Source organism: Electrona antarctica, assembly GCF_951216825.1.
Source record: "Electrona antarctica genome assembly, chromosome: 20".
NCBI classification, from domain to species: Eukaryota; Metazoa; Chordata; class Actinopteri; order Myctophiformes; family Myctophidae; genus Electrona; species Electrona antarctica.
In genome coordinates this window covers 29,479,452-29,504,961 of record NC_136801.1, presented here as the reverse complement: position 1 = coordinate 29,504,961, position 25,510 = coordinate 29,479,452, and the positions used below count along the sequence as shown (strand labels likewise).

Here is a 25,510-nt window from a genome sequence, read left to right as displayed (position 1 = left end):
TTTCCATGCTATTACACTATTGCTCGGTTCATACTTTAGAAGGAAGAATGTTATTGTCTGGACTCTGGACATTCTATCAAACAATCAAGTATCAAGCAAATGTGCACGGCGTACGGTGGATGCATAACAGCCAAGCACTGGTAATTTAATTAAGCCAGTTGTGGTTCGTTTTATTTTTTTAATCAATTAAATGTTTTGCTGAAATAGGCCACTCCCTGCTTGCGTAGGCTACGTGTTGTATTTCACGAGTTACTATGGTTACGAGTCTCACGAGTCACGACTCACGACCATAGGTCACGACTCACGACTCGAGTCACGACCATAATTATGGTCACCCTTTTCCACATCAGCCTGACCAAGCGGTAGTTTATGGTTTAAGCCACTAGATGGAGACATTTGGACGATGACAGAATTCTTCATTCGAAATAAACTCAAATACAAAACAAATGTGCAATATTTGTCGCCAGTAGGCTAATTTAAATCCATTAAACTATCATGATTTCCCCAGAGACCTACGTAAGACAATAAAATGCAGTAACAGTATTTTCCTGTGCCAGAAGATGGTTAAAAATGGACAAAAACTATTTAATCGAAGGATAAAACGAATATTTTGTAATGTAATTGAATTGTGTCACGCTGATTGAAATAAGACATTTGAAAATAAGAAAATAATCATCCGCATAAGCATAACAGGGCAAAAAGCCTATTAATAGTTTGAATGCTCCGCATGGGGCCGGCAGATCTAGAGGTTAGGCAGATCCGAGTCAGACGATAATCGCCCCTCCCATTTATCCCTCAGGGCTATCTCCAGTTGGGTGGCTACGGCCAGAGCCATAGAGTAAGACAGAGTTACGACATTGAGTGGGCAGAAAACAGCCTGGTCACGTGGTTCATGTACTCGCGCGCGAGCCCGTAGACTCCAATGCATTCCGTAAACTTCCGGTTGTCCCTTTTCAATAGAAGTCTATGTGGAAGAGTCTGGCCCCATGAAGTGAACCGGGTTGTCGTAACTCTGTCTTAACTCTGTGGCTCTGGCTACTGGCGAAGTGGGCACGTGAGTCGAAAGCTCATTGGCCAGCGTCCATGTCCATCCAACTTTCGTCAAATTGTCACTGTGTATGCAAGAAAATCAACGAGTAGGCTAGATGCGGAACAGTGACACACAGTCAGGCACGCACAGGCTAGGGGAAGAGAAGAGAAGGGGCCGGCAGATTCCAGCCCACCTCCATCAATATTGTACATAGTTCGGTGCTGTCTGTCATATCTCGATCGGAGGGGACATTATTACACAGAGGCTGTGAAAATGGCGCTGCCACCAGAGAGCAAGAAGGTCTTCTTTGAGAACCTGTCCGGAGCGGGGAAAGCCATCGCTGTGCTGACGAGCGGAGGGGATGCTCAAGGTACCGTGGTGGTGTGACTGTGTGAAACCGACCAACCGGTGACCCTGAGACAGGGTGTTCCCACTGTTCCCTGTTGTATAGCTGTGTCTGTGACATTCATGTATGAGCATGACATGCGATGTACATTATTTATCATTCATTATGACCTGCGCACGGGACCGTAGAGAGAGGACACACACACTGTGACACACACACCCATCGACTAGTGGATAGAGTGTTATTCCTAGGTTGATAAGTGGTCAAAGTGGAGGCTTGTTCTGTCAGTTGAGTTCCGTTATATAATGTGCTGCACAGTTAGCATCTTCCATATGCAGGAAACCTGCCGGTTAGCTCTCTGGCTACCAACATAATTTATAAACCATTTTTGGGGGGCAACGATTAAAGAAAACACAATTTACATTAATGTATGATATACTGTACCTTGATCTTACACTGTTCATGATCTTTATTCAATGGAGGAGATTCATGACGCTGAAAGACGGGATTCTGTATATCCACTGCATTGCAGCAGGTGTACATACATTCTGTCACAATAATCGCCTAAGTGTTTTATATTATTTACATACGGTTCATTTATGAATTATGAAGCAAATGAAAGTATTTAACGTCCCTGGCATGCTGGTGGTATTCCAGGCGAATGGCCAATCAGGAAGTTGCCGGGAAATAAACGATTACCTATAAAAACGTGCATGCGGTCACAACTATAAGTAATAGTTTTATTTAGCGGTGCTGCTAATTGGTATTGGCAGCAGTCAAAAGATGAGAGTGCCGCAAGCTAAGTGAGGGATGCTCATCATCCTGTGTGAATGCAGTTGATCACGTACACTGTACGTGATCAACTGCATTCTCTCTCCCGTTCGTTCATTGCGTCAGAAAGGAAACCCTCTGCCCATATGGCTCTGCCCCCCCCATCCTGCTGCATTACTCGAGTCCTATGGAAAATGTAGCATGTCTTGTGTTATGGCCTCTTAAGTATTACATCATCTCTAAACAATTCAGTTATACATGGTTTTACCTAACTGCTATCCAAGAGAGGGTGTGTGCTGCTGTGTCACTGTGTGGGCAGACACGCTGCCAGCTTCCTTATCCATTAGCAAATAATGTGGGAGCCTATATAGAAAATAACTTCAGTGGCCACTGTAGATAAAAAAATAAAAAAATCACACATGTGTGAAGTGAGGGGCGCTCTTATAATCATACATCATAATACATCATCTCATTCCGGCCAATGATAATTTGCGTCCTCACCTCTATCTTCAATGTTTGTGTTTACGCAATGTTTGTTTACACAAACACTCAAAACTGTCCATTCATTGTCAATGATGGCATTGACAATTAATGGACATATTTCATTTTTGTGTTGAGACAATGACGTAAAACTGGCCATTCATTATCAATGGCATTTAATGTTTGTGTTAGGACAATGTTTGTGTTTACACACACCCTCAAAGCTGGACATAGGAGGGGCTCTCAAATAAAACCTTACTTGTTGAGTGGTGCAAACAACTCCAACAACCAGCTTTGTCTGTATCTATGTTTGTGTACCTGTGTACGTATCCGTGCACAGGTGAGCATGGTTACTATGGTCACTGACATTACGTCAGACCACAGCTGATCAGGCTATATAAGACCTTGCACCATTCAGTTCACACAGGTGTGATTTTATTTTATTTTATAGGGCATTATATTAGCCCCTCAAAAATAGGTAAGGTTTAATTGAGAGTCATAGGTACAAGCAGCAAAAGTATGTTGCAGCATATCCACAAGACAGCAGTACGAATATACACAATATAATACTGCATTTTCATTGAAAGAGCAAAACATTTAGATAAGATCAATAGATAGACATAGGCAGGACCGAGACCCACACTCCAAACACTGCAAAATGAATTCTCTCTCTCTCTCTCTCTCTCTCTCTCTCTCTCTCTCTCTCTCTCTCTCTCTCTCTCTCTATTATTATTTATACATTACTGGCTCTTTGCCCATTGCTGCAGTTACATTATCATTATTGTCCACTCCAGATTAAGGGAAATGGATTGATGTTGTGTGGGAGGCTTTAGAAAGCCAGTTCAATGTTATTTGGCTGTGCCTGTAAGGTTACTATTTGTACAACACACACACACACACACACACACACACACACACACACACACACACACACACACACACACACACAGAGAGAGAGAGACCCACAAACAGATTATCTCCCTCTCACCCCTTTCTCTGTCTGCCTGTCTCACACGCTTGCTAGCTCACGCATGCATGCACAGATTGCACGCCCACCACTCACACCCACAGAGAGCGTGCATTCATTCATGTCCCCAAAACAAAGTGAAACCATGGCATGCGTGAGGGATTGCCGACCTGTCGGTGTCAGTAAGCCTTGTGTAAACTTGGCTTACTTATTTTACTTGCTCTTCTTGTATGAGGTGTGCCTGGAAAGTGTCATCAGGAACATGTACAGTCTGCCATGATTTAGATCTGCAAGCACTAGTTGCACAAGTTGATGCCAGCAGCTTTGCCAAAGTGTTCATTGTTTTTACACCCCCATCTCTCTCTCTCTCTAATGGTAAAATGATATCGTAAATGGTGCATTTATATAGCGCCTTTATCCAAGGCACTTTACATAGATGCATTACAGTCACCCATTCACACACCGATGGCAGAGGAAACCATGCAAGTAAAGGCACCAACCGGCACATCGGGAGCAATTAGGCAGGGGTTCAGTGTCTTGCTCGAGGAAACTTCAACACTAACTCTGGGGGAGCCCAGGATTGAACTGGCTGCTCTACCAGCCTCTCTCTCTCTCTCTCTCTCTCTCTCTCTCTCTCTCTCTCTCTCTTCTCTCTCTCTCTGTCCCTCACTCGATGTAAATAACACTAGGCCATTCATGTGGTTCATGGTTATGTAACTCATGGCATGGACCAAAGGCTGTCAGACTGGAAGGTGATGAGTATGCTGCAGCTGATCCCACTCAGATGGCCCTACAGCAACCATTGTTATGACGAAGTTAGTCTACTGGACTTTCTAGGCTTTACACCAGTGGTTCTCAAAGTGTGGTCCAGGGGATACCCAGGGGTACCTGAGGTGGTTCCAGGGGGTCACTAGCAAAATGAGGGGTAAAGTAAAGCCGATCTGCTATTTTCAAGTAGATCTGCTATTTTCAAACATACTTTAATATCTTTTAAACATTTTAACAACACAAATAATTCATGGAGGTCTCGGGCACAACATACAGTATTTTCAGATGGCAAAACACATACTCATATGGGGGTCCTTGACGTGAAGAACCACTGTTGTACACTGTGTTCTTCTCGTATCATTCCTCCTCCTCTTGCCTCTTTCTTTTCAGCATCCTTGAAGGCAAATAAATAGGCTATAACGCTTATGTTGCTTGGCAACAGCTCTGCTACAACGAGCTACCATTAGCGCTGTAGTGTTGGCATGGTGAGGAACCCAAATGCTTTGTCCGCTTTCCTGCTCCTCTCCCTCAGTCAGCCAAGTTCCAACCTCAAGGCACAGACCAACATTGTCGTAGTGAAAGATCTCTCACTGTGCCACTGAGTAACTATTTCACTAGGGAGCCTGTGGGAGGAGCTAGGTACATTTTGACCAAACATAGCATTGCAATTTCACTGTGGGGGAGAGAAAATAAATTGGCCCAAGCTAGAACCTACAGAGAGACAGTGTAAAAACGAACAGCCACAGTGCACATCAATACTGTACACCCTTGCACATGTGGTGTGTGCACAATATACCGGCACTTACTAACACATGCATACTGTCATACATGCCTGTATGTTTTGAGAGAGGAGAATTAGGGGTTTTGGAGCTGGGACCATTGTCCGTGTTGAAATAATGTCCAATGCATCTTCAAGGAATACTTTGCCCCCAGTTTTGTTACTTGCACTGTGAAACTATGGATTCATGGAGAATTTTAGTTTGTGTCGCATTCCTTCACAGTGAATAAAGAAAGTACTTAATGAATAGAACTTGAACAAAAATAATTTAATTTGGGGGTGAAGTATTCCTTGATGATCTGCTCTGGAACTTCTGGCTCTGCTTAACTTGCCCAAAAAACATGTTACTTATTGCTTTGGTTATTTCTTTTCTCCTGCATAGGGATGAATGCTGCCGTGCGTGCTGTGGTTCGAATGGGAATATATGTGGGAGCCAAAGTTTACTTCATTCGTGAGGTAAGTTCTGCCACAAAGTGTCAGTACTGTGCCCATGTATGACTTTTTTATGTCCTTCCCCGCAACGCTTTTAACGCCTTCCTGCCATCGTCCTGATTAAAATGCCTGACATCACTGGAGATGATACGTGGCAATCTGCTATTTGTAGCCTTTAATTGTGAAAATGTACAATTTGAGCTTGTAGTTGGGTGAAGGTAGATAATGACTGTGAATACCCTGAAGAAGGCAGTTGTACTGCCGAAACATTGGTTTTTACTCTGCATCCTAATAAATAATCGGCTCTTTGGCTATCAGTGTGTGCAGCCACTCTTTTGTCTTTTTAAGACTTAACTCTTTAGATGTTTCTGCCGTGAGCTGGCACCACTACTAAGACTGGTGTGCGTTTAGCATCCTCCTGCACAGAGAATGACTGTGAAAACATCAATGCAGTGTCACTGTGGTTTCAGTGGACAGCAGTTGAACAAATGATTCCTAATGCTACATTTGCAATGTTAATGCTCCTTTGCTCTTTGCTGAGTGTAGGCTTACAAAACCAGCATGCTTATGGTCTGTATGTGAACAGTGTGTTGTCCCTGACATCACGTGAGGACTACACAGTGATGTCCTGCATGGGGGGGGCTAACGAGTGCTTGCTCATTCTAGGATGTGAAGAGCGCTCGGTGCTTATCCGCATGCAGGCCAGCTGTGTGCGTGGCATAGCGATCTTACATAACAGACATGAGGCTTTAGCAGGTGTATATCCCCACATGCAAGTCCCCTCTCATGCAGGTACCGTCACGGGTGGCATTGTGTCACTCTGTATCAGCAGCTCAGGATCAGGATGCTGCTCATGGCCAAAGCTTGAAATCCATCCAATTTATTTCACTAGGTTTTCCAGTGCCAGGGTTTGTGTTGTTTGCACAGATGTTGACTAGGCTGACAAATCCCACTTGTGAGCCAATTCCATAAGACCTGTATTGTCCCAGCTACATGATCATGTACAACGCTTTCCCCTGAACTAGGGTTTCATAGTCAAACCTCTGGTTCTAAAAATGAATTATTCCATATTGAACACTCCACGTTAGCAGGTGTGAAGGTTATATTTTCAGTTCCATATATTGTGTATGAGTATAATGTGGAGTCAATTCCGTTCTGTTCTGTTCTATTCTTTCCTTCGCAGGGATATCAGGGTATGGTCGATGGTGGGGACGACAATATAAAGGAAGCCACTTGGGAAAGTGTTTCCAGCATGCTACAAGTGGTGAGTAATGATCCTGTGAATCATATCATATACAGTAGATAGCGATAGCTCCAATATGCATGCCAACATTGCCAAGAGCTACTAGATGCTCACCTCTAAGGAGAACAAGTCCATATAGAAGTAGCCTTTTGAAATAATCTAAAACACTTTAACCATACTGTAGCTCAAAAGCTAATTAGACATTTGCTAGCTGTTCTCCAGTAAAATACAGTATTAATTTCTTTGCAATAATTATATCTGAATATTGGCCGTACCATTGTCAGGGTGGCACAGTTATTGGGAGCGCCCGCTGCAAAGAGTTCCGCTCCCACGAGGGCCGCCTGAAGGCCGCCCACAACCTGGTGCAGCGTGGCATCACCAACCTGTGTGTGATCGGTGGAGACGGCAGTTTGACCGGAGCCAACCTCTTCAGGGAGGAGTGGAGCGGGCTGCTGGCCGAGCTGCTGGGTCAAGGTAGGCACTACAGACGGGTACATAACTTCCTGTTGTGGCTAATGTCTATTCTCTTCCTCGTCTCGTGGCATATTTAATCGGGAGATTGTTTTTTTATTTTTCGGCTTCCGGGCCGGCATTGAAAGCAGCCTCTGCTTCCTCCAGGGTCGGTGCCTGCAATAAATCGTCCTCGAGCTGGGCACGCATCTCAGCAGTGAATTCTCTGTCAAGTTCAGCATCGATTTCTGTTTGGTCAGCAGTGCTCTCTTCATCTGTAGAGGGAATTTTGTGCCTGTGTGATTTACACTTCCGGGACCGGTTTACTGCCCATAGTGTATGTGTCATATTTAGTTTAGCAAAAATATTAAGTTTTGGCAATCAGTTATGTATATTTATAGCCTGCCATGCCATGGCGCATTAGAGATTGTGTGTGAGTGCCTGTGAGTATGTCACAGGCATTCACAGCCAAGGAAGCTGGCACAGCTGCAAAGTCGAGCTAAGTAAACTCCAGTCTTCTTGCTTTCTTTGACCCACTTTCATAGGCATGAGAGTCACGAGAGTCATGATAGTTTCCTAGGGTTTAGATTTTCTTTTTTCATATCCATAAAAGTGACTTTTTGAAGGAAATACAGCAATAGTGCTGGCAGCCCCCCAAAAAAGAAGCTTTCTGCGGACACAGTCTCTGTTTAGCCAAGGCGATGAAGGGTCTGCACCTGTAGCGACGTGTCTCCTGAGACGCATTATTAACATCAGCCTGAGGACATTACAGTGGATTCACTGGACATTACATGATGATAATTCCTTTTGCTTTCTGTGCCACAAGTTTCTCCCAAAGAGAGCGCAAGTCTCTTTGCTGGGCTCTGATTATCCTTGAGCAGACAATGCTATTTAGGCTATTATTGTCCATCACAGACCATTAAGCCAGCAATATTAAGTTAACCCATTTTGGGCGGGAACCCCTTTTGGTGTTAGCATTATCTTATGCTTTAGCTATTGAAAAATAGCAGATCTACAAGCTCATAGCGCGCCACCGAGTGGCGCGCTACGAGCTTGTAGGTCTGCTATTTTTGAAAAATCGAAGAACCACTGACATAGAAACAGCTTTTTCAGAAAACTGTCAGGATATAGAAGACATTTTTAGAATATGATCTCAGGTCAAAATGGGTTAAAAGAATGGGGGGGAAAGGATAAATACATCAAATATTCTCACAGACACAAAGTGTTAAGCTTTAGGTGAATTTTTAGTTTTGAGATTACAAAAAACTGCTCGTGGATGCTTATATAACTGTACTGATCTATCAACCGCAAAGCAATGCAGAGGGTCCCGCAAACAGCCTCAAGCGCATCAGCGGATACAAGCTTCATGCCATACATGAAGATATTCTATATGACAGACATTGGGCCAGAAAAGCTCGCAAGCCTATGGAAGATCTGAGCCATTCCCAACCACACACTGTTTCAGAAATTCAGATGTTTCAAAAAGGAACTGGGAAGGGGCTTCGTCGCCACAGAGCCACTGACAGTAGTTGCCTAGCCCTAGACAATCAGACCCTGAAAAAGATAATGTATTATGTCTGAAGTATATCATTCCTTAGTTTTTAATATGTTATGGTCCTGGAATTTACAGTACCATCACACCATTTGAGAAGGAGAACCATGATCCGACTCTGAGCCTTTATTGGAGTGACAGCAAGGTCATCAGAGAATGTCACAAGATCACTGACCTCTTGAGAAGTCCTGCGACCTTTTGTATACATAATAAAGAGCATAGGGGGCAGGTCAAAATTCTTCATCATTAAAGGTCCAATGACACGCCCCGAAAATATCATTATGTTGCTGTACATCATGGTGAAAACGAGGGGCGCACTGAGAACTGGCTACTAGGCTTCGTAGGCTAGCAGGTTAGGCTAATCATTTGGATTTGCGTTTGTACTGGCTACATATGGCATTAAAAAATGATAAATTCCTATCAAATATCTTAATTACAAAAAGAAATACGAGTGCAACTTACACAACATGCTTAATTCTCCACAAAGCCCCTTGATTTTATTTATTGGCTAATACATTTAGAACAACTTTACATATTCTTGCTAAAAAAATAACCCGAATATCCAAAGCTTGAAAAAAGGTATTTGAGACAGCCGTAGCAGTGCTACGGTAGCACTTTATATGGACAATTAAACTGTTTAACATGGTGAGGAAAAAAATAAGCAAACTTGAACATGGTGCCTTCCTGTTACAGGACATAGTCCTTCCCCCCCCAGGCTTCTATTGTTCTGTATCAGTGTCGTGACTAGATTAAAACTAAACTAAACAATCTCTCAAAGGATGCAGGATTTACGGTAATGTGATTTTCATTTAATTCCAAACCAAAACTTTTACAAGATGGTTCTCCCAGTACACAGAGCTGTTGGTGATTTCCCCTAGCTGACCTCAGCTGTTTGCATGACTCACAGAGTCAAGCTGCTCAGGTTTTGATGACGCTAATAACACACCGGTGAGCTTAGAGGTAAATATTACAGTTGGCAACAAAGCACAGTCCATTATCATAGCAGCCCTCATTTGAGACGTACTTTTAAGTAAACCCTCAGTGTTTTTGCACATTAAGGTTCCATGGACATAATCCCTAGTTGTCCAAATGTAATGTAAGAAAAATACAAAACCCCATTTTATAATATCTAAAAAAGATATTTCACTCTATTAACATAGTATATGTGCAATATTCATATGTATAGTGAAAATCCCCCAAAAAACACGCAGTGAATCCAGTTGCATTCCTCCACTCACCCCCTCACACCCACAACAGCACCTACTAACATTGTAACAAAGCTTTGCTGGCCAAACTAAAATCCACACATGTCAGAGCATGTAACGTTAACCAGTGCTAGTTAAGAGCGTGCATGCGTGCGTGCGTGCGTGCGTGCGTGCGTGCGTGCGTGCGTGCGCGCGCGCGTCTAAAATTAAGCTGAAAATGACTTCTCCAAAGGGAATGGTAGGCCTGATATCATTAAACGATTCTGGCTATGTGCAATAATGCAACTACAGATTTTGTTGGACTATTCAATATTTGTTTTAATTTCTTGATTTAATATTCATTTAATTTGCAGTGATTCAACTGTATGGCATCATGCTAATGTTTTGTACCACACAATAGTAAATACATTTAATTATTTTAGTTTGAATTTAACACATTTTGGGCGGGAACCCCTTTTGGTGTTAGCATTATGTTATGCTTTAGCTATTGAAAAATAGCAGATCTACAAGCTCATTGCGCGCCACCGAGTGGCGCGCTACGAGCTTGTAGGTCTGCTATTTTTTTAACGACTGACATAGAAACATAGCTTTTTCAGAAAACTGTCAGGATGTAGAAGACATTTTTAGAATCTGATCTCAGGTCAAAATGGGTTAAGTAACAGATCTCAATATGGGCCCATTATAGTGATTTTTGCCCTAATCATGTAGCTGTACAACAGAGGCACAGCCTTGTGGCAGCCAAAAGTGGGCCCTGATCCAGAACAGGTTGAGAAGCGCTGATGTGGACGGCATGCGACCTGGTTCAGACCAGTGTGTCAGTCCTCATCCCTTCTTTGTCTCCCCTCCCTCCTCCCCCTCCTCCTGTCAGGTCTGATCGACGCAGAGGCGGTTCAGATGTACGATGCCCTGCACATCGTGGGCATGGTGGGCTCAATCGACAACGACTTCTGCGGAACTGACATGACAATCGGCACCGACTCGGCACTGCACAGAATCATCGAGGTGGTGGACGCCATCATGACCACCGCGCAGAGGTGAGGATGGCATGGCACTGAAGGTGGCGTCATGCTGAGCCTCCTCCACGTGTCCTGCAGAGAAAGGCGGAGGGAATATTTTTTATCATAATATCAAACCTAAGTCCAATGTCAGCAGAGGAGGTCATTCGGAAGATCTTCGCTCCATTACAATTTACAATTTAGCAGACGCTCTTAATCCAGAGCAATTTACAGTAAGCAAGAACAACACATGGTAATACATCAATTACATATACAAAATAAATAGTCATCAAGGGGCACCCACTGGCCTAGTGGTCCAGGCACATGCCACATATTGGCTCTGGCCTGACAGCACGTTGCATGTTCGAGTCCCGTTCATGATGACCTTTGCTGCATGTCTCCCCCCCTGTCTCTCTCTCCTTCTTTCCTGTCATTCTTCACTTATCTATCACTAAAGGCAGAAAAGCCGAAAACAAATCTTTAAAAAAAACAAATCATTCATTTATCAAGAATCATAAGTAAGCTTAAAACCTAACATCCGTCTAACAGTAGAATATCTGTACAATGAAACTATGCGTATACACTATAGAATGCTATCTATATAAAATGCTATCATGGAACAGAGGGCTATGTGGATGCTGATTCATGTTATAACATAAAATGCTATCATGGAACAGAGGGCTATGTGGATGCTGATTCATGTTATAACATAAAATGCTATCATGGAACGGAGGGCTATGTGGATGCTGATTCATGTAATAACATAAAATGCTATCGTGGAACAGAGGGCTACGTGGATGCTGATTCATGTTATAACAAAATGCTATCATGGAACAGAGGGCTACGTGGATGCTGATTCATGTTATAACATAAAATGCTATCATGGAACAGATGGCTATGTGGATGCTGATTCATGTTATAACATAAAATGCTATCATGGAACAGAGGGCTACGTGGATGCTGATTCATGTTATAACATAAAATGCTATCATGGAACAGATGGCTATGTGGATGCTGATTCATGTTATAACATAAAATGCTATCATGGAACAGATGGCTATGTGGATGCTGATTCATGTTATAAGTTATAACATAAAATGCTATCATGGAACAGGGGGCTACGTGGATGCTGATTCATGTTATGAATCAACATGGATTAAAAGGGTTATCTTTATTGTTAGATATTCTGTACAGGTCCATGAGTACAATTTATTTTTGTTCGGCTCCTCAGGCATTGTAGCAGAATAAGTAATGCTAAGAAAAAATGAAATAAAAATATAATAATAAAACGCCCTAATATTTAATGTATATATTTTTTTAATATATTGTTTTATTTAAATCAGCGTATACACACATTAACGTGTATACACAAGAGATTTGTCCATTGTCCTGGTGCTTACAGTGTTTGAACTAGATGTTGTGTGCTAAGTTCTGAACAACTAAACATAATGAGCAAGCAGAAGCATGCCGAAGCCGTAAAGTGACCTGTCTTACTCCCAGGATGTCAACATCTAATGTAAACATACAGTAGTGTGACTTATGAGCATGTGCCACAGTGCCAGTGTCCTTGGCTGTTATGTATTTAGCACAGACATTTCCGCAATTAGCGGAGAATTACACAGGTATATATTCTTTCTCCATATATGATCTCCCCACATCAGGACAGTAGATACAACATCCAATACAGTCCACTTCTGTGGATACATGTGGCATACCGAGAATGATAACATGACTCAGCATACTGAGTTCTGTTCCATAGAGGGGTAGTCTTCCAAATGGCCGCCTCTGCTGAGTGTCTTGAGGAAAGAGAAGTTAAGTTAAGTGGAATGGAATGATAAGTGTGACTTTGTATTTGTCTTTGCAGTCACCAGAGGACGTTTGTCTTGGAGGTCATGGGCAGACACTGTGGGTAAGAAGGAACTTCATAGTACATTCACAAACACATTGTAAGTAGACGGCAGTAATCTACTACATACTGTGTGTGTGTGTGTGTGTGTGTGTGTGTGTGCGTGTGCACGCGCATGTGTGTGTGTCGTGCAGTTACCTGGCCTTGGTGAGTGCCCTGGCGTGCGGGGCAGATTGGGTGCTGATTCCTGAAATGCCCCCAGAGGATGGCTGGGAGGACAAGATGTGTCAGAAACTGTCTGCGGTAATGTTGTCTTTCTCCTTATATAAACAAACCCAACCCAGGCAGACAAGCCTTCCTGCTTGTCTGTCTGGTCTGTCTTGGATGGTCTTTTTTTTGGGTCACTTGTCTATTGTTATTTTGTCTTTACCTGTTAAACAATCATGTTTTTAGTAACAGTGAGTCTTTCTTCTGGGTGGTTTTTACTGTTAATTATACCATGGCCACTGAGGACAATAATTTCACCTTGGCCATACGGTATGCATTATTTTCAGATAACTGCACAACTTCGACATAGAGGTAGCATCACCATTCTAAAAGTAATGTGCGTCATTTTGGCGTCCTCTCCAATGTCATTATAGCGTTTTACAATGTAATGTTACATGTCCTGATACTGTGAGACATATATAGCACCAACACAAAGTTACCACTGAGCATTATTGCCGCCCCAAAAAATATGAGTAAATACGACAGTGTAATTGTCAATAAGTGGCTATTGGATGAGCGGGATAATCAAATGTGCGGTTTTCGAAACATAATGCACTAGGCAGAGGTAATTAGCCTTTGCATTATGCATTATTTTCCGATTACCGCATGGCTTATGGTTGATTATCCCTTAATGGCTTGATTAGGGCTGGGATCTGGAACCGGAGGAACCGGATCTAACATTCAGGAACCGGAATCGCTTCCATCACATGTGGAAACGTTTCCAGAACCGGTACTGTATAGGTGGACTTCACATCTTCTTTACAATTACAGTACTGGTGGTTCTCAAACATTTTAATTGTGTAACTCTGAGAGTGTAAAATGAAACCAAATGGGACTTGGTTCCTCTCAGGGTTACAGAACTGTAAGGGTTCATTTGGAACCCCTTCAAGTAACCCAGAGGGTTCCTGGACCTCATTTTAAGAACCACTAAAATAATATGCATGCAATACTGTATGACTGAATTTGTTTCTCAGAAATGTTTATGATGGCCAAAACTATATGGATTTTTAAAAATTATATTAATCATTAAAGAGGGAATCGTTAAGGAACCGGAATCGTTACAATCCTAAAGGATCCCAGCCCTAGGCTTGATATAACGGCTTACATGAACGTATTTGTCCTTCTGTGGTGCAGACCCGCTCCAGGGGTACCAGACTGAACATTATCATAGTCGCTGAAGGAGCCATTGACAAGCACGGCAATCCTATTACCTCTAGTATAGTGAAGGATGTGAGTACACTGAAATCTCTGAACGGGGGAAGCCAGAAGCACGGACAAGGTCTGATATAGGAGCCACAAGGGCCCCATAGACATGGCTTTTTACGAATGCCATGCACCAGTACAACCCTCAATGAATGTATTCATAAAAGAAAATGTGAGGCCAATATTGCCACAAGGAAGGAACTCTCGCCATTCAGCTATCAGCTATGGCAGAGGCAATAAAAGCAATGATAATGCATAATAATAAGGTAGACAGCAGAATATTGCTGACTACACAGTGCATGCGTGAGTTGGAAGACATTTCGACTTCATTACGAATCAACAAGCTCTTGTGCTCCCATGCAGGCTCCGTGCTTCTGAATACCTGCGTTACAAAAACAAAAAACCTGCCGTTTCAAATGTGTCTGTTTTTTTATCGTCTTTCCACAAACCCCTCCCTTGTAGAACCGAGCCGGGATGAAAAGGCTCAATATCATAATTGTAGCCGAAGGGGCGATTGATCATTACAACAAGCCCATTACCAGTGAATATATTAAGAATGTAAGTACAGCTGCTAGAAGACTGGCAGTGCGGCCCCACTATTAACAGCACAGCTCTTGACTGCCTCCTGCATCACTCTACTACTGTGCTGTAGTGTACTGCCTCCTGCATCTTCTACCTCTGTACTGTAACTGTACCGTGCAGCGCATTACCCTGGTGTGGCTTTGACTCACTTGTCGCTGTGCCTTCTGGAATGCTATGCGACACTGTAGCTTTGGTAAGGTGGCTTCCACACTCGATGTAGCTCAATGTAATGTACTGTAGCTGTGCTGCCTACAATTCAGTCACATCACATGATTACAGAGGTCAAAGAGTGGGTCACTGGGTGGATCTTTTTTTTATGTAACCAACTAAAGTAACTAACATTTTGAAGTTTCAAGGAAGAGTTGGAATATTATATAGAGAAAAGGAAAATAAACTAACAGGCTAGGCAACAACAAGAAAATACAGGAAGGCACAAAGTCAACATCAAATGTACAATGTCCAATTAGGAGCATGGTTGAAGTTGCAATGGATAGTTTGGATACAATAGTTATATCGAAGGCAGAAATGCTTCATGTGTACTGTAGGAAGACAAAGTAAAGAAGCTATGTGTTCTGTAAAATAAATACTGTATCTATAGAGAAAATCTATCATAGCTAGTATTAACCCCTCTTTATTTGAATTATTATCCTTGTATATATCAACCATGACATGGCACTACTTTTTCTGTCCTGTACAACTCTTAGGCGAGGTTTAGTTTTGTGCCTGGGATATTTCATTCTTGAGTTAGATGTCTCTGGCTTGGGATCAACTTAACAACTTACATTCAAACTAAAAGCAATCCCACTAACATGCCAGATAAGAAGGAATGTGTGCATGTTATGCTCTATCTCCCTTTCTCTTCAGCTGCTCTGTGTTTGTGTTTGTGTTTGTGTCTACGTGTTTTGTTTAAGCAGTATTACACGAGAGGGTGTGTTTTTATATTTTTATGAATAATACATGCTGGCATTGTCTCCAAAAGCATAACGTTTGCTAAGAGCTGATCTTTTTTCTCCCAGCTTGTAGTAAAATGCTTGGGCTTCGACACTCGGGTGACAATCCTTGGCCACGTCCAGAGAGGAGGGACCCCATCTGCTTTCGACCGCATCCTGGTTGGTACATTCATACAGTAGCTATAGTAATGAAGGAATTCCACTGTGTTCCAATATTGTTCATATTAAAGTGTCATTATGTAACTTTTTGTTTATGAATAGAATGTGAGACATTTGGATGGTGTCAAAGTCTCACCTAGACACGGCATTTGACAAAAGATTAAATATATTCCCTGAGAGAGAAGGCAGGCTCTATTGGCTCAATAGTAAAAAAATGTCCGCACTTGTACAGGAAACCGGATTCAAATTCAGGGTAGAAGAGGAAAGTTACATAGTGCTGCTTTAAGTTAATTATTAAGTTGATTTAGAAAATAAATAAATCATATATCATCATATCATATGTGGCTGCAGTTCATTAAGACAGAATAAACTGTAACAGTGTTTGTCCATATGTCTTAGCCACATAATTGTATTTCACACAGCCAAACACTATGGAAGCAGTCCACAGTCAATGTAAAAGCTGCGGCCATATCCTTCCCTAACACGGATTCATGAATGCATGTGGGTGTTGACACCACTCGTCACCACTCTGTTGTTGTTGTTAGCTCACTAGTAGCAGCAGCACGCCGGTTGTGTGTAATCCCGTTAGTCATGGAAGTCTAAAGAGGAGAACGGCCAGTCGGTCACTGCTTCTAGGTTAAGTTCATTAAGAGATTTATTCCTCGGCTCACGTAGCTGTCTCCATCATGCCATGGACAGTTGACTGGGTTCTCTTGGGCTCTATACTTGGTTTTCGTTCTAAACTACATATCGCAAAGGGATATTTTACTTTCAGACATGTGTGGGCTTATTTTAACATCTACTTGGGCTTTTGTGAGAACCCCAGACAGTTTTGAAGTTGCTTGATTCAGTGTGTTTAGATATTTGATATCCATTTTATCAAACACGGCCAAAAGGTAGATCGCGATCTACCAGTAGATCACAAAGGCTGTGCAGGTAGATCACATGACATGCCCCTAAAGAGTATTTCATTTAAATATATTGAAGAAAAAGAAACGATTAAAAAGAAAAGAAAAAAACATTTCTCCCCCTCTATTTCCCATTCCAAGTGCATTTGTCTTATATACTGTACAGAATGTAACACAAACTCTACTATTCCGAAGCCCCCTCAGGTACATATTTAAACTATTTTCAGCAATGGTATAATAATTGATTTGGTGGGTAGATCTTGCCGAGCTGGTCATTTTGAAAGTAGCTCTCAAGTCAAAAAGTGTGGGCATCCCTGCTATAGGGTATGCGTAATGCGTATGCATAAAGTCAGTGGCAAATCGAGTGGCAAAGTGAGTTTAACGTTGTTTAATGCCATCAGATGTTTCTGTTTGGATGTATGGGCTGTCAATTAAGGCCAGAAAGTAGTTTTTTGCCACTCAGTAGGTGTTCCCGCATAACTTCTGGATATGATGATGATGTCAGGCGCATATAAAATATATAAAAAATAGAAGTCTGCACACTGTAACTTTGTAAAGCTCCCAGTCAGTCAAGCCTTTATTATAGATTAACATTTCCACACAGCGTCTTCGTCAGAATATGAATGGAATGTCACCCGCATACCTCTATAGACAAATCTGCGGAGCCGTGCCCTATAGTCCATAGTGATGCGTTCAATTAATCGATCAATACGGCAATAAACAGCATGAATTATCTGGGTGACGCAGTGTTGCCAAACGTACCTCTGTTTAACGTTATCAAAGCCCCCTTTGCAAGTTGCAATGCACTCCCTTCCCAGACCCCTTTTTAGGACGTTTAGATGTTTGAAAGTGGATGTTTGTGCAACATGTTCATTATTTTTGAATAAACGTTTAATCGAGATATATCAATAAATATCGTATTGTGGCCTCTGTATCGTGATACATATCCATCGTGAGATTGCAAGCAATATCCACCACTAAGAGGCCAGCTGTATACAATCAATGCTGCGGTGTCAAGCTGCGCTTAATGTGACACCGCAACTATCATTGCGCTAGCCTTGGATAGCCTGGCTAATAAGCTGTCGCTCCAGTTCAGTCTATCCTTTTATTGCTCTATGAGGGCAGCGCTATGCAGATTCATCTATACTATACAAACCCATTGTAACTTCAAACTCATGGAAAACACCTGTCTTTGGTTCTGCAGGCTCATATTGTCCTGTAATATGTGTTAAACAAATCATTTAAAAATTCACATATAAAAAAACAATGTTACATTGTTTACTTTTCTATCCGGGTCCCCTGTGCAAATGCTGCATTTGTTGAGCCTGCCTGCTTGCCCTTGGGAGAAATAGAATTTTGACCTTCAGGTAAAAATTCATGTCAAACCAGAAACATGTAAAACTTGTAAAAACAAAAATATATCTAGAGAGAGAGTTATATGTATAATTTAGTTTAATGATGGTGTGTGTGTGTGTGTGTGTGTGTGTGTGTGTGTGTGTGTGTGTGTGTGTGTGTGTGTGTGTGTGTGTGCGTGTGCGTGTGCGTGTGTGTTTTCTTTTTAGGCCAGTCGTATGGGTGTGGAGGCTGTGCTAGCGCTCCTGGAGACAACAGCCAACACTCCGGCATGTGTGGTGTCTCTATCTGGAAACCAGTCTGTGCGTCTGCCACTCATGGAGTGTGTTCAGATGGTAGGTACTGCAGGCTTACCGTTCTGCACACCTGCACACACACGCACTCCAATAAAACTCTTATCACCGGTTAGCTTAGCATCTCCACCTCCACAGTGTGCTGTTGTCTGCTAGCTTCTAGGGTCAGTGACACTAACGAGATTACAGTAGCAGTGGGAATGGATAATTATACTGCAGCTGCCTTGGACATGCAACTTCACACTGCTCTCTTAGTTCCACTGGTGTATGTACAATTTACAATTTACAATTTACAATTTAGGCATTTAGCAGACGCTCTTAATCCAGAGCGACTTACAATAGGCAAGAACAAAAAGCATGGGAATACATCACATATGTAACAAAATGCATTTATCGCGAAACATGCGTAAGCTAAGACCGTGACTAGAACATATCTATATAATGACACTATACATATAAACTATAACTAGAACATATCTATATAATGACACTATACATATAAACTACACATATGTGCTATACTATGCTGTACATATATACTATGAAGTGCTATGACTACATACAATGCACTTATTGTGCTGTCTACATGACATGCTATAAGTCTGTTTCAAATGCTATATAAGTCTAAGAAGTGCTGTCTAAGGGGGTAGGGTAAGTGCTATGGGCCATGATGGAGTCTGAAAAGGTGGGTTTTCAGACTACGGCGGAAGATCGGGAGTGATGCTGCAGTTCTGATTGCAACGGGAAGTGCATTCCACAGTTTTGGGGCCAGAAGGGAGAAGAGTTTGGGACGTGTGGAGCGTTGTCCCGGCGTTTTTAGTGAGGGTACTTCCAGCTTCCCTGCGTTGGCTGATCTGAGTGCGCGGGAGGGTTTGTAAGGTTCAATCATGCTGGCAAGATATGGGGGAGCCATACCTTTGGTTGCTTTAAATGCCAACATCAGAGTTTTGTATTCTGTGCGGGCAGCGACCGGGAGCCAGTGCAGGGAGCGGAGCAGGGGGGAGACATGTGAGAATTTTGGCTGGTTGAAGACCAAGCGAGCTGCGGCATTTTGGATCAGTTGGAGAGGCTTCAGTGCACATGCCGGTAGGCCAGTAAGGAGAGAGTTACAATAGTCAAGTTTTGACAGGACTGTTGTCTGGATTAGGAGCTGGGATGATTCCTGGGTGAGGAACGGTCTAATTCGTCGTATGTTATAGAGTGTGAACCTACAGGATCGAGTGACAGCTGTGATGTGAGTTTTGAACGAGAGCTGACTGTCCAGGACAACACCAAGGTTCCTGGCTGTTGGGACTGTTGTATGTACTGTTGTATGTACTATGGCCACACACTCAAACATACACACGCAGACGGGAAATCAGCATGCAAACCAAAATCCTCATGCTCACATGCAAAGACACGTACGCACATTAACCACTAGGACACACATGATACACACGCACGCACGCGTGCACACACACACACACACACACACACACACACACACACACACACACACATACGCATGCACGCAGTGCTGACTCTGCATGTGCTGGCTGACTCTTAGAGGAAATGGGTGGGGCAGGAAGAATTACAATAAGGACAACAGCCAACAAACAGCCTGTGTTGGGTTCAAAATGATCCTCAGAAAGAGACAGAGAGAGAGAGAGATGTATTGTTGTGTGATAGATGTAGTTTGTGGTTAACGATTATCCAAAGCATTTGGCAGAGTGGGTGAACTCCGCCTGCACAGCAGTGATGTCATGTTAGGCTGCTTGCACAAAGAGGCTCTGTACTAAGGCTGGCTGTTTCTTATGACTGGGAAATTAACCCAACACTTCAAGACCACTTTGTGAGCTTGTAGTCTATTTTCACACTTTCTATTGTTTTAAGATAATCGTTCATTAATCATAGTCGAGGGAAAAAGTTTCAAATAATCGTGATATCAATTGAAGTCCTGTCGCCCATCCCTACTGCTACTTCACATATTCGCTCTGCTACACGGGCGCAGTGGTACCTGGTTTTCTTCACTGTGCCCCTTCCCCCCCCCCCCACACACACACACACTATCAGTAGAAAGAACCACAGTGGGTCAACCTTATTTCCATTTCTTTATTATGTTTCATTTATTTATTATTTGTTTATCGGCAGGAGTAATAGTGAATACATGGTGCCAAGTCCAACAGGAAATTGAAAGTACCAGCAAAGTGCAGCAATTTTCTTTCCCCTTTGGTACCAAGAGCAATGGCATTGAGAACTGCGTCGAGAACAAGCCTTCACAGTGAATTCCGGGTATTATAGGAAAGCAAAGTGTCATGTTCCAAGTTCCATGAGGGTGCATGTAATCAAAAAATATGTTTTTGCATCGCTCGACATGGTTTAATAATAATAATAATACATTTTATTTATATGGCGCCTTTCAGGGTACTCAAGGTCGCCGTACAACAGGTTAAAAACAGTTAATACAAAACACAGTTATAAGCAAAATCATAACTAAGGTACAGCTTGCAGCAGAACACAAAAGGGGTCAGCCATATGCCTGCCTAAACAGGTGGGTTTTGAGGTGAGTTTGGAATATGGTGGTAGAGTCCATGTTTCTAATATCAGGGAGGAGGGAGTTCCAGAGGTGAGGTGCAGAGCGGCTGAAGGCTCTTGACCCCATGGTGGACAAGACGGGCTGGGAGGACTTTCAGAGTGATGGAGGAGGCTAAGAGACGGGTGGGAATGTATATGGGTGGGCGAGGTTATGAATGGCTTTGAATGTATGGAGGAGGATCTTGTAGTCGATGCGGTATTTGATGGGAAGCCAGTGGAGTTGATGTAGTACAGGGGTGATGTGACTGATGACGGGTTCTGGTGATGATACGGGCAGCAGCGTTCTAGACCAGTTGGAGTTTATGGAGGAGTTTGTGGGGGAGACCATTACAAAAAGAAAATAATTACAGTAGTCCAAGCGGGAGGTGACGAAAGAGTGAACCAGGATTGCGGCACTGTGGGAAGTGAGTGAGGGGCGGAGGTTTATGTTACAAAGTGAATAAACGTTTATACATTTGACAATAATGAGCATTCCTATATATCCTCACCTGTTCTTTCTCTCCTCTGTAGACTCAAGAGGTGCAGAAGGCCATGGACGAGAAGAAGTTTGAGGAGGCTGTCAAGCTCCGTGGAAGGTATGATGACTGGTTATGTTACAATACAGTGGCGGATGCAGTAGTATACCCTGGCCTTGGATGATGTCTAGTCCTCCCAGGAATCTGCGGAATTTACTGCTGATTTCAAATAGTGGCAGTAAAACCTGACAAATCATATTAGTTATTACTACCTACTATAATAAGGATTTGTACATGGTGAGGAGTCTGAGAACACCTCGTAGGACTTTGGCTTCAAGTTCACAGGGCCCTGGGGATGACCCACACTTCATGACCATAGGTGAGAGTAGGAACGAAGATTGCTCGGTAGACAGAGAGCTTTATTAGCTCTCTTTTCGTCACAACAGTGCGGTACAGCGACTGCAATACCGCCCCTGCCGCTCCGATCCTCCGGCTGATCTCTTTCTTCATCCTCCCCTCACTCGTGAACAAAACCCCGGATTGTGTTCCGTCTTGCATTAATATAACCAACGTAGTATACTTAACTTCCTATTCAGCGGTATCACAATGACAACTGACTTTTCATGGTTTTCAAGAAAAAAATTATTACATTTTCTGTTCTATTGTCATTCAAATCTTTGTGTTTTGCCAATTATTTGGGGGGCCACTTTTAATATCCTCACGGCCCACAGGTTGAGAACCACTGAGCTAGAATGATGAGCACTCAAGGTGGGTGCAATTACAATTACAATTTAGGAATTTAGTGACTTACAATAAGCAAGGTAATCGCATACATCAAATGCAGAGAGACAGTATAGTGCCTCAGTAAACTAGGATCACAGGTAAACCAAGAACGTTGCATCAGTCTACTCTAAACAATATACTCGCTAGCATTAATTGAGCAAAAGGTGTCAGGAAGGAGGTATGGGGAGAGTAAAGTGCTATGGGCTGAGGTGGAGTCTGACGGGGTGAGTCTTCAGATTACGGTGGAGATTTGCATCCTGGTGGTAGAATGTATGAGCAATGATACCAGCGGGTCTCTGAGGACATGGAGAACGTGCCGTCCAAGAAGGATCAGTCACCAGACAGGATTGATTGAATAGTTTATTAGACAGAAATGTAAAAATAGCAGCAGAGTACAGTCAAACACTTAGTCTAAGAGGGATAGCAAACAAAAAAAAAAGTCCTTGCGGTCCTTGTTTCCATTTAGGCCCTTTTAGCCATCGGTTCCTTGTCAGATAAAGATAATAACGTTGCAGCCTGGATGAATTAACTTACTCTGGACAACGTGTAGCTGCGAAGAGAAGGACAACTTTAGTTTTTTCAACCAAGGTTCATGTTTTAGGTTGTTATTAGATAAAGTAGAGTTTAGAGTTTTAGAGTTTTATTAGGATCCCCATTAGCTGGTGCATAGCAGCAGCTAATCTTCCTGGGGTCCACACAGAACATAAAAACATGACATTCGACATGAATGACATTACAGGACAAAGATATATAAATAAAATAAAATAAAAATATTTAAAAGATGAGTGTTATTTTCTTTTTCATTTGCTGCTTTCTTTCGTTTTAGCGATTTTAGCTTTCTGACAGGGGGGCGGGGACATTCAAACATGGGGCTAAATACATATTTTTGTACAACATTTCCCGCGATTTCTTTATTATTATTTACTATAGTCCTATTAGACCCCTTGTGTGGCCATCTGGCCACACAAGATCACGGGATCTACTGAATGTGAAGGGGGTACTAGGGGGATGCCATACTGTGTGTTGTAGTCTCAATAATTTGGTGTGTTATTGCAGGAGCTTTGAAAACAACCTGAAAACATACAAGCTACTGGCCCACAATAAACCCTCATCAGAGATTGTCAGCGTAAGTACACTAACGCGTGTGCGTGTGCGCGTGTGTGTGTGTGTGTGTGTGTGTGTGTGTGTGTGTGTGTGTGTGTGTGTGTGTGTGTGTGTGTGTGTGTGTGTGTGTGTGTGTGTGTGTGTGTGTGTGTGTGTGTGTGTGTGTGTGTGTGTGTGTGTGTGTGTGTGTGTGTGTGTGTGTGTGTGTGTGTGTGTGTGTGTACTTGTACTTGTACTTGTACTTGTACTTGTACTTGTACTTGTCACACAAAATTTACAAGCTCAAAAGGTATTGCATCACGTCATGTTTTGAACTTGTAGATCTGTTTTTTTTTGCTGCTGTTGAATTTGAATCCTGAAAAGTAACAGTTTTTAACATAATGAAGTTTCCACCCGACAGCAATGATATACTGTACTGTACACATGTAGAGAGATATACTGTCTCTATATCTACAGACAGTGACTTGGAATTGTGTACAGTATTTCACACTACCACCTTTGTCATGCAGAATGACTTTAGAATACCATTAGCCTCACCCTCAGAAAATAGTGTCTTGGGTTGCTCAGCTACAGCGGCCTCTAATATTATGAACGGACGGCAGTATCAGGCCTGCAGTCTTCATCCCTCACTGTGGTTTTAACATAACCTTGTGTTGTGTGGAAATAATGCACTAATTGTTTCCTCAAGAGCAGAGTAGGTAGTTCCCGCTGTGATTTCAGTTTTTTTGTACAAGACACAACGTGTCGCAGTTGTGTGTCGTATGATGAAGTATACATCAGGCTTAATAATTGGTTAACTGAGGGACAGTAGGAAAGCTGAGACAGGTTGTAATATACATATAGGTATGAATGCTCGCCTTGCAGGGCTACAGTATGTTTAATTAAGGAGGAGACAATCTTCCAAAACACCAATCTTTTTCCTGCCCACTCTATCACCTCAAATTGTCCTGGAATTTGCCTCCTCCAGTTCCTGTATGCCAACCTCGACCTGAAGATGCAGGGGCTGATCACTTGTTTTAAGACATGTTCTATTTAGTTCAGCAGTAGTCTCGCGTTGCCAGACTGTTGCCTCTCGCAATTTTCAAATGCTTCCGTCATACAGTCTGGAGCAACGGAAGAGCTATCATGAGTAAAATATAAAGCGGAAGTGGAGCCTCCTCCCCACTTCTGTGTCGTCTTTACAGGCGCGCAAATTTATACTAATATAAATAAAAATCATCTAAGCATATATAGCTTACTGCTTAGCAGAAAAGGAATTCTTAAGATAATCTAAAGATAATTTAAAATATATTTACATTTGGGAGGTGTAGTTCCAGACTATATACTGTAGCATTCGGAGATTGTGGAATAGTTGTCTGGCTACGCGAGACTAGTGCAGCAGTAGTAGCTCCGATTTGTCCTGCACTGAGGTAACACCTGGCGCTCCACCACGGGGTGACTGCTCAACCTTTCTGGAGGCTCTGTTAGCCTGCTGCTGTGCTCTGAGTCTGAGCTATCATTGACCGAAGAGCAGAAGCAACCTGGCCAGGCTCCATGCTGTGTCGCTGGCTCTCCCTTCCATCTCAGTTAATGAATCACAGCAGGCCCAGCATGGGGCCACAAACGGAGCAGAAACCAGCTATCGATCCTCCTGTCGGTTGAATTACTTTTCTCTCACGTGTTTTTTTCCAATCTACCTCTCCTCGAAAGACACACGATGCATGGCAGTCATTTCAGTTATGTGACGTTATGTCGTGTACATTTGTCAAAATGTATCTCTGGGGACCAAATACAAATTATGCATGTTTTGAGTTAAATAGTTACGCGAAAAGGGCCACCAAATTGCCATAGCCTCTGGCCGTAGCCTCTGCTGCACAAGCTCACAACGATGACAAAATAGGGTTGAAAGTGGTTTGAATTGGCACAATAATATTTGAAATAGGTATTTTTTTCATTGACATTACATTGGTGTATACATTTCTTTAGAACATTTCTTTATTTCTCCTTTTCTCCTTTGTACTCTCCTTTCCCATCAGC

General features: G+C 42.6%; 1 protein-coding gene across 7 annotated transcripts in view; it reads left to right on the top strand.

Moving 5' to 3' along the window:
- The first annotated feature begins 1,147 nt into the window (after positions 1-1,147).
- pfkpa (phosphofructokinase, platelet a) overlaps positions 1,148-25,510 on the top strand; it is a 44,673-nt gene continuing 20,310 nt past the window's right edge. For 4 of the 7 annotated variants that reach the window (XM_079489971.1, XM_079489966.1, XM_079489968.1 and 1 more), the window contains exons 1-12: positions 1,148-1,400; positions 5,523-5,596; positions 6,756-6,836; positions 7,100-7,289; positions 10,891-11,056; positions 12,882-12,926; positions 13,058-13,166; positions 14,796-14,891; positions 15,932-16,024; positions 18,495-18,620; positions 21,663-21,727; positions 23,447-23,516. In XM_079489971.1, the coding sequence (XP_079346097.1) occupies positions 1,304-1,400; positions 5,523-5,596; positions 6,756-6,836; positions 7,100-7,289; positions 10,891-11,056; positions 12,882-12,926; positions 13,058-13,166; positions 14,796-14,891; positions 15,932-16,024; positions 18,495-18,620; positions 21,663-21,727; positions 23,447-23,516 (1,212 nt within the window). In that variant the 5' untranslated portion in view covers positions 1,148-1,303. Of the gene's footprint in view, positions 1,401-5,522; positions 5,597-6,755; positions 6,837-7,099; positions 7,290-10,890; positions 11,057-12,881; positions 12,927-13,057; positions 13,167-14,264; positions 14,361-14,795; positions 14,892-15,931; positions 16,025-18,494; positions 18,621-21,662; positions 21,728-23,446; positions 23,517-25,510 lie in introns of all 7 variants that reach the window. The other 3 variants (XM_079489969.1, XM_079489965.1, XM_079489967.1) reach the window with 1 other exon arrangement.